This window comes from Hakea prostrata, chromosome 4, assembly GCF_041222555.1.
Source record: "Hakea prostrata isolate BN-2017 chromosome 4, UWA_Hpros_2, whole genome shotgun sequence".
Lineage (NCBI taxonomy): Eukaryota > Viridiplantae > Streptophyta > Magnoliopsida > Proteales > Proteaceae > Hakea > Hakea prostrata.
The window spans coordinates 38,236,391-38,244,618 of record NC_142603.1 but is presented as its reverse complement, the minus strand read 5'-3'; the positions used below and the strand labels follow the sequence as shown (position 1 = coordinate 38,244,618).

At 37.6% G+C, this 8,228-nt stretch overlaps 1 protein-coding gene across 1 annotated transcript; it reads left to right on the top strand.

Moving 5' to 3' along the window:
• Positions 1–1,037: 1,037 nt before the first annotated feature.
• On the top strand, positions 1,038–2,449 carry LOC149018814 (uncharacterized). Its single transcript, XM_089154429.1, has 3 exons — positions 1,038–1,427; positions 1,574–1,802; positions 1,914–2,449. The coding sequence occupies exons 1-3, from the start codon at positions 1,320–1,322 to the stop codon at positions 2,285–2,287; spliced, it is 711 nt and encodes a 236-aa protein (XP_089010555.1). The 5' UTR covers positions 1,038–1,319; the 3' UTR covers positions 2,288–2,449.
• The last annotated feature ends 5,779 nt before the right edge of the window (positions 2,450–8,228 follow it).

Below are 8,228 nucleotides of genomic sequence, written 5' to 3'. Positions count from 1 at the left end.
CATAGCTGATTCTCCGGCATGGAAAGCTGTCTCTTTTACCGGAGAGGTTTAACTGGCCTATTTCTACTACTTGAATTTTCAGGCTTTGTAACTCGGATATTTCTCCCATTGCTTTTGTTGAATAAATTTTTGGTTTAGCTAAAAAAAAATCATTAATAATTATAGTTTAATCAACATACATCCTAAATTTTAATATTTTTTATATAAAATTGTAAAAAGCAACCACTAGTAGGGTGGAGAAATATAAATTTCCATTTGAGCTTATATGATTGATATTTCACAAACTATAATGATACATCAGTGATCGATTCAACTTAGATGGCTCAGATGCATTCAAAAACACAATCAGTACCTTCCAATTATCTTTGCACATTGCACAACTTTGGATTAGGTCCATTATGGGAAGAGAATAATATGCTCTCCTGATACTTTTGAACCACACAATATTGAAACCGCCATATTAGACCCATTGACACGTTCATTTTTTATTTTGTTCAATAATTATAAACAAGGTAAAGACGATATCGAAACGGCGGATTTAAGAGACGTATTGTTTTGTATCGAGTAATGTATCGCTTTAGCTAATGTATTTTAGTGTAATTTAATATAGAGATGTATCGAGATTTATCGTATCGGTTGGGTCAAATATAGATACGTATCGGCTAGTATCGTATGGTATCGTGGGATACTTTAAACTTTGATTATAAATGGCTCTAACTATTATTATGTGATGAAAAAATGTGAAGAAATACATCGTTTGAGGGAAAGATTGGGAAAGATGATCCAGTCATGTGGATTTCTGATACAGTGGTAACCCTAAGGCACTCTCAGCATAAAAGCGTGCGGGCAGTAAATGTTTATTCTGATACCAAACCAACGGCAAGTTTAGGTAATCTGATTAACGTTCCTTAATCCGACACCAATCCAATGGTTTTTATGCTAGCCTACTTGCTAACCCTGGTTTAGGTTTAGGGCTAACAGACAAATTTTACCGGAATTTCCTGGTAAAATTCTGGAGACTTCTAGAGAGGGCGAGATTCTGTCTTGTCATCTAAAAAGCGCGATAGAAGGCATGCGAATCGCATTGAGAAATCAGAATTCAAAGTGGCAAATCTCAACTCCAAATTGGGAGCTAGTGAAGAAATCCAGTTAGTGAAAAAGATCGAGGGAGAGATTGATTACTTTGATTTCTGGTTTACAAGTTTTGGTTTAGAATTCGTTGATTTCTTTGCTGGCCATGGAGTTATGATCAGTGTATATCATGTCGTGTCGAGTTAGGTTTTCTTTACTCGCTCTTTAGTGGTAACCGTGTAATCAAGATGACAGGATATTTATCTATGAAGATGAAGCGGAAGGATCTCGAACAAGTGTATGATGAGTTCTCAGATTTCTCTTTATCTTCTCCAGCTAGAAAGATCAGGAGACTGGTATGTTCTTTTTCTTTCAAAACCCCTCTCTCTTTCTACAAATTTCTTAGAAAATTTTGGAGGTCTTGTTTCTCCAGAAGATTTTGAATTTGTTCTTTGAAAATTATGAATGGTTTTAAGTAAATTATGAATTGGGTATCTTGAAGGATGCGGAGTTGCCTCCGATCATGGAGGAAGATGAAACCCCAGAGATCAATCTGGGTTTGGATCAATCACCTTCAACTGCAGGGGACCAAGGTCAATGTAGAGCTTCAGTAACAGAATCACAACTTTCTGATATTTTCAGTGAACGAAAGGCCCTTGTGCTTTACAAGCCAATAAATACGCCATTAATGGAAATCACGGTGAACTCAGACTTGGTTCCATGCTGGAGAAGTAAGTTCAATTTGCTATTCTACATTATTTTGGTTATGATTAAGAGCTGAGAAGATTCAGTCCTTGATTCACAGTGAGAAACCATTTTCATTTTGCATCTATTTGTAACAGATATAGATAATGTCTTCTGGTCTGGCAAATCGAACCAAAGATGGAGACAGGAAGATGACCCAAATGATACAAGAAAGAGTCCTGTTATCAAAGATGATTCTTTAGCTGTTATACCATGGGTTCCTTCCCATTCTGAACTTCATCGAAATAATTATGCGACAACAGATACACCAATTATGGAAGTTTCAGAGCAGATGGTAGAGGGTGAAGGAGTTGAAGACTCAGCAATGATGGAAATAGAAGATGAAAATGTTCAGGTCACTGGAGATCAGCAACAACACTTCTGTAGTGAAACATGGCAGCAGTGGCAGCAGCAGCACTGCATGACTCCCCAGCTCCCTCAAAACAATTCTACACCTATCTTGTGGTCTTGAAACTGATTGGGCTGTGCTATGTATGATTTTGTGATGCATGTAGGGATTGGGTAGGAGGATGATTTGGGGAAGCCCTTTGTACAGAGAAAAGTAGGTAGGGGTAAAGGGTGAAACCGAAAAGCCTTTCTTTTGGTGGAACAAAAATGTAATGGTTGATTTAGATCAAATATCAAAAGTTTGATCCACGGATCTTTCCTCATGCTACATTATTTTGAACTAACACAGTTAGTACCACAAGTATATAGCACTTGAGCAAGGGTTAGCATTGTCTCATGGTGGCAAAAATTTCACACTCGTTGGATTTTAAGCCTTTGCCTTGACGACTCTTGGGTATGAATCGTTTCCGTTCCCGGGGGGGGGTGTCCCCCCTGTTGTTTGGGGGCGTCCTCTTTGGGAGCGCGTAAGAAAGGCGATGGTGCAGGGATTGAAGAACGAAAGATTGATCGATTAAGGGAATGAATTCAGTTTGTACAAAAGCTTTTAGCACTGAATTTGTGTTATCTTGTTATTTTGTGTTTTAAATTTTGTGTTTCTCTAGGACAAGCTTACGTACTTGTAGATAACAACTGCATTACAAGGTGGGAAAAGATTGATGTTTAAATTGAAAACCATCTTAACTAATGTTGAATACGGTCTAGTCTAACAAGCCAGAAGTGGCTTCTAGGTAAGCTTCAAGTTTTGTCAAAATCTTGTTTGCTAGTGCAGACGATGGTATCTCAGTCAGAGTTTGGATCATCTGTCTTGAGTAGAGGATTGTGGTCTTCCTACAGTCTTTCACCATTTTTTTAGAAGGAGATTCATTTTTGAACACTCACAAGTGAAATCAGAGGTGGCTACTATTTTGACTGAATAATGGAGAAGTGTGGAGAGAGTACAATTGAAAGAGGGAATTTTGCAAGAAATGCATAGGACTTGTAAAGAGAGATTTTTGCAGGAAATGCATAGGACTTATAAAGAGAGAATTTTGCAGTGCTTGGAGAGGTCACCGGAGCAGAGTATTTAAGAGTAAGTCTATAGTTACCTGTAGTTGCTGAGTGATTTTCAAAGCAAAGTTGGTAAATTATGGCCAATGGAAACTTCTTCTTCCTCCTTTTTTTTTTTTCAGGGAAATTTAAAAGAGTAAACAACCTTTATCTCTCTGCTTCGTTTACATTTCTGTTGAATCTCGCAAGAGTTTAGATCCTCTGCAGCACTCAAGTGAGTGGTCATCTAGAGGTCAGCTCTCAATGAACGTCACTCGTCCCTTATGAATTTTCAAGCATTAATTGGGTTGTTTACAGTTTGATTTGATCGATGAACTAAAATTGTTAAGCCAGTTTAAAAATTCACAATCTAAGGGTTGAATTCATAAGGGACACGTGGTGTTATTCATTGAACTGGCTGCTGGATGGCTACTCCACTTGAGTGCTGCGGAATTTTATTTGCCGCAGCCAGCTGCTGGCTGCTGCCACGGCTCCAATTTTGCCACATCATCAATATATGATCAGGCGGCTGAGATTCAACTGATGAGGAGTTATCTGTAAATATATTCTTTTTTTTTCTTTTTTTTCCTTCTCTCTTTTTTTTTGCCAAAATGGAAGGATAGTGCAGTGGTTGAGAACTCACCTCTCAGTGGAGAGATTGTGGGTTCAATCCTTACCGGCGGCATATGTAATTACCCCAACCCCAATTTCCCTATATATAAAAAGCCCATTTGTTACATAAAAAATATATTTTTCTTTTTTTACCTTTTAAGGGTTTAAATTTTATTAATTTTCAAACTCAAGTCCCCGTTTTCCTGACGATTCGGTTCTTCACGATCTTCTCCCCTTCTGGAGTTCGACCCATCATAATCGACGATTCTCCCACCTACATGATATCAGTTTAGCTTTTTGATCATGAATCTTTGATCTTCCGTTAACAGTCTCTGTTGTCTCGGAAGATTATAGGGAACAAGTGGGATATTGTAGATTGCTTTGGATAGCAGCGTCAGTAGCAGCAAAAATAGAATCGAAGGATCTGCGTTCATTATGTTAGCCAAAATTGATAATATAATGAGGGGAATCAAAGAATTAAGAGAAGATTCAGAAAGACAAAACTTGAACCGAAAAGAAGAGTAAAGGAAAACCGCGAGGCACGCGACGCTTCCAAAGACGCCCCTCCACGGGTGTGAGGATTCAACGGACGCCGTCTCCCCAGGATACAACGACAAACAACGAGTACTAGCACAAAGTATACGCAACGACGAACTTGACAAGTGCCTTCCTTCTATCACCACACGATTCAAATACAAAACCAAACCGAAGCCAAACCAAACCATTAACAACACTCACAAATCGTTTTTCCCTTAAAACACACTTAGCATCTTCTTAAATCATAAAAGAAAACACAACACAACACAACCATCTTCACCAAGGAGGGATCCCTATTTATAGATGAGATCAATGTCTCTTTAACTAGCTTGAAAGACGAAAAGCCATAGTCATTATTCCCCAAACTTAATGAATTAAGTTATGGAAATGAAAAGCTTTATTAATAATCAAGCTAGAAATGAGAAGTTTCTTGGAAATCAAGAGTCCCCAAAACCCTCCATAATTATCTTAGGGAAATGAGAAGTTTGTTGTTAGGAAATAGAAGGTCCCATAACCTCCATTCAGAACTAACCTGGGAGATGAAACACCCAAAAGTCCATATTTATCCATACATTATTTCCACAAATGCATGTATTTCCACAAACCTCCATATGAATGGTTTTTCATTCACATTCACACATGCTCAAAGAGCATATTCCAACAATCCCCCACATGAATGAAAAGACGACGGAAAACAAAAAAACAACGACCGACAAGGTGATAGAATTCTACGGTGAAAGCGCATAGGATAGGTAGGTTGCTTGAACCTTCCCTGTGAAAGTATACTACTTACAGCTGATCGAGACGCGATGTCCTTGAACGTCGCCATTTATGTAAATGATGATATACTCCACAGGACATTCCCCCGGCACAAACAGCTCATGGTTATGTCCATTTTGGCCGGGACACGCCCGGTTTGAGAGTTTCTAGAGAATTGAGCCCTCACAATTCTCCTTGAAGCGGCCACTCTTCTCTCTCACATAGGTGATTTCTTACTTAAGAGTAACCCGCATTACTCCGCCGGATCCAACGTTTGTCCAATGCGTAAGAATCATTAAAAGCATAAGCTAACCTATTCCATACGGGTATCACGTTTTCATCTTAGGAATGGGTAGAGGATGAACCCCCACAGGGATCTCACCGGTTATTACGGCTTAGTTGTCCTATTGAACCTAGATCTTGGGATCTCCAGTCAACTAGGTTAGGTGTCCACTGTAATCAACCTATTCATCATAGGCTTGAGTCCCATTCCTCTTGATGTTTGATTAACTTGATCTCAATTCAACCTTTGGTCGGTGGATCTGCAATCCTTTTCTTTTGACCTTACACAGCATATGTCATGACTTTATTCGAGATCAATTAGCCAACAATATTATGTCAACGACATATGAGTCTTGACTCACCGTTATACATCACATCGCATTCTCTCAATAGAAGCAGCTATACATATAGCAGGCATAAGAGATGCTAGAAATCAAAACAAATTTCAATGCCCGGTAACCGAGATATATAAATCTCTAGTATGAAGCTGATCAGCATATAGTCCATTCCTACACGAGATGCTCGCCATCTAGCTTGCTTTCTAACTGCCTTCTAGCAAGCCGTAGCTTTCTTTCTAGCTTGCCTTGTAGCTTGCTTTCTAGCTTGCCTTGACAATTACCAAAAGTTCCAAACTAATTAGGAACTCAAAACACGAACGCCATAACAAAACAAGACTGGTTTGCAAAAATCCGAGATGAAAATAGATAAGTTTTTACTATAGATAAAACAATTTTGCAAAACCACATGCCGATAAAACTTATAAATAGAGGCGACGAGGTATGCGATACACTTTCATAATTGTCAAGTTACTACTAATGGAGCATCAACATATTCGTCCATTGATGGACTCCACGATTTTAAGTGCACTAACCATTAAGAGACTATGCCTCACATCTCTTATAGTATAAACAACTTTAACTTGCACCTCTCAAACCCATCATGATCAATAATGTATTTTAAGCAATTATACATACGGATGGGTGCGGTCAAGTTGAGAATATTGTAGTGGTTTAAACCGGATGATCATCCACAAAATAAGTCCATAACAATTCAATGGACCAAATATTAACCACTAGAATGCCTTAAAAATAACCTCATATATACCCAACTCGGGAATATCTTCTTAGAAGTTCCATTGCCGTTTGGCCTCTTTGCCATACATTTATCCAAGGCTACAAACTCAAATTCTATCATGAATTTGGTTACCACCTTCTAATTTGAAGGATTTCTATGAGATCCACTACTTTCAGTCATAAACTGATAAAGAAGTCATCTATCACATGACTACCGTGATCTAAAATCTTTTCATTTTCCATGAAAATTCACATAACCCCCACGGGGTTTAATATATATAAAGTTTTATAACCTTATATATTTGGTATGTGCTCCATATGTAAGTCATAAGCACCATGCACACAACACTAATGAATTGGATTGCATGAATTATGCTACATCCTTCATCTCTTACGACCCTTTTCATGGCAAACTATGGATTTCCATAATCCACATACTCTAAATCCACTTGATGAATTTGCAACATGCAACCTCATATGATTACAACAAAATGTAATCAATAAGAAAAATTTCCAACACAACCCAAGGTTGTCATATATGCATAGTGCAACATACAAGTAAATACACTTGCACATATATTAATAGAGAATAAAATCATCTCTCTAATTTTTTTTTATTTTTTTTTCTTCCAATATTTCTTGAAGTCTTTCAACAAAGATTGTAGCTTCTTAATTATTGCAACGACATGGAAAGACTCACTCATGGTCATTCCCTCAGCATGAATTTCATGAATGATCTTTTGGAGTTCTTGAACTTGACTCATCACAATCTTTGAGTCTATCATCTTGAAATTCAAGAACGCCCACAAGAAACTTTGTAGCACAGATCCTCGGATCTATACTTATGGTCTAAGGACTCCCAAAGTTCCTTGGCGAACCCTTAGGACTATACACACATACGAGGCAAATCAAGCCGTTGAATATAGTTCGGCATAGGAAATCAAATTGTTTCCATGATTCAATCGCTTGAGCATTTGAACCATCCTTCCCATCAATAGGAGGATCCTCTTTTAGAATCTGAAGATTTAAAGTTGTTAAATAAAACAACATCTTTTGTTGCCAAGTTTTGAAGTTTAGTCCTCCAAACTTTTCAGGCTTCTCATGGTGATTTACTGGAATCGAGACCGATTGAGTCGTGGCCGCAGGAGCCTTCACACTCGTGTTATCTCCCATATTTCAACCTGAACAACATCCGAACTGCTAATGCATTTGACTCAACCTCTCCAACAGTAGGAAGATCATCTTTTAATAATCATACTAGATATAGTGTTGTTAAACAAAACATCTTTTCTATCCAAGTTTAAGGTTCAACCCTTCAAACTTTTCCATCTATTTTCACTTACATGAAAGAGTACATAAATTAGATACCAATAGATACCAATTATAATTGTGGTCAATATCAAATTTCAAGACCATACTCTTTTTGCTATTTTAAGCCAAGATACTCTATGAGTATAGGAAATTGCAATATCCATATGACTCAATAATCCCATACCAAAGTATTAGAGTTACACATATTAATCACACTAGAATATTATCTAGCCCATATGTTTATGCAATTCATCCGTTCCATAATGCAATTATGGAGCCATAAACTCCAAAATATTCTCTTTGAAAATACCAAGATAGTTTGATATAACAATCACGTGAACCAAGTAAACATATTTTCTCATGAAAATTGTAACCCAATGAACTGTTGTAGTTCCAAAAGAATCA

What these genes read in the sequence shown, in the direction of transcription:
- LOC149018814 (XM_089154429.1), top strand. Translation starts at nt 1,320, where the DNA reads ATGACAGGATATTTATCTATGAAGATGAAGCGGAAGGATCTCGAACAA. An exon ending in CTAGAAAGATCAGGAGACTG is followed by an intron (nt 1,428 to 1,573) that starts GTATGTTCTTTT and finishes GGTATCTTGAAG; the next exon opens with GATGCGGAGTTGCCTCCGAT. An exon ending in CTTGGTTCCATGCTGGAGAA is followed by an intron (nt 1,803 to 1,913) that starts GTAAGTTCAATT and finishes TATTTGTAACAG; the next exon opens with ATATAGATAATGTCTTCTGG.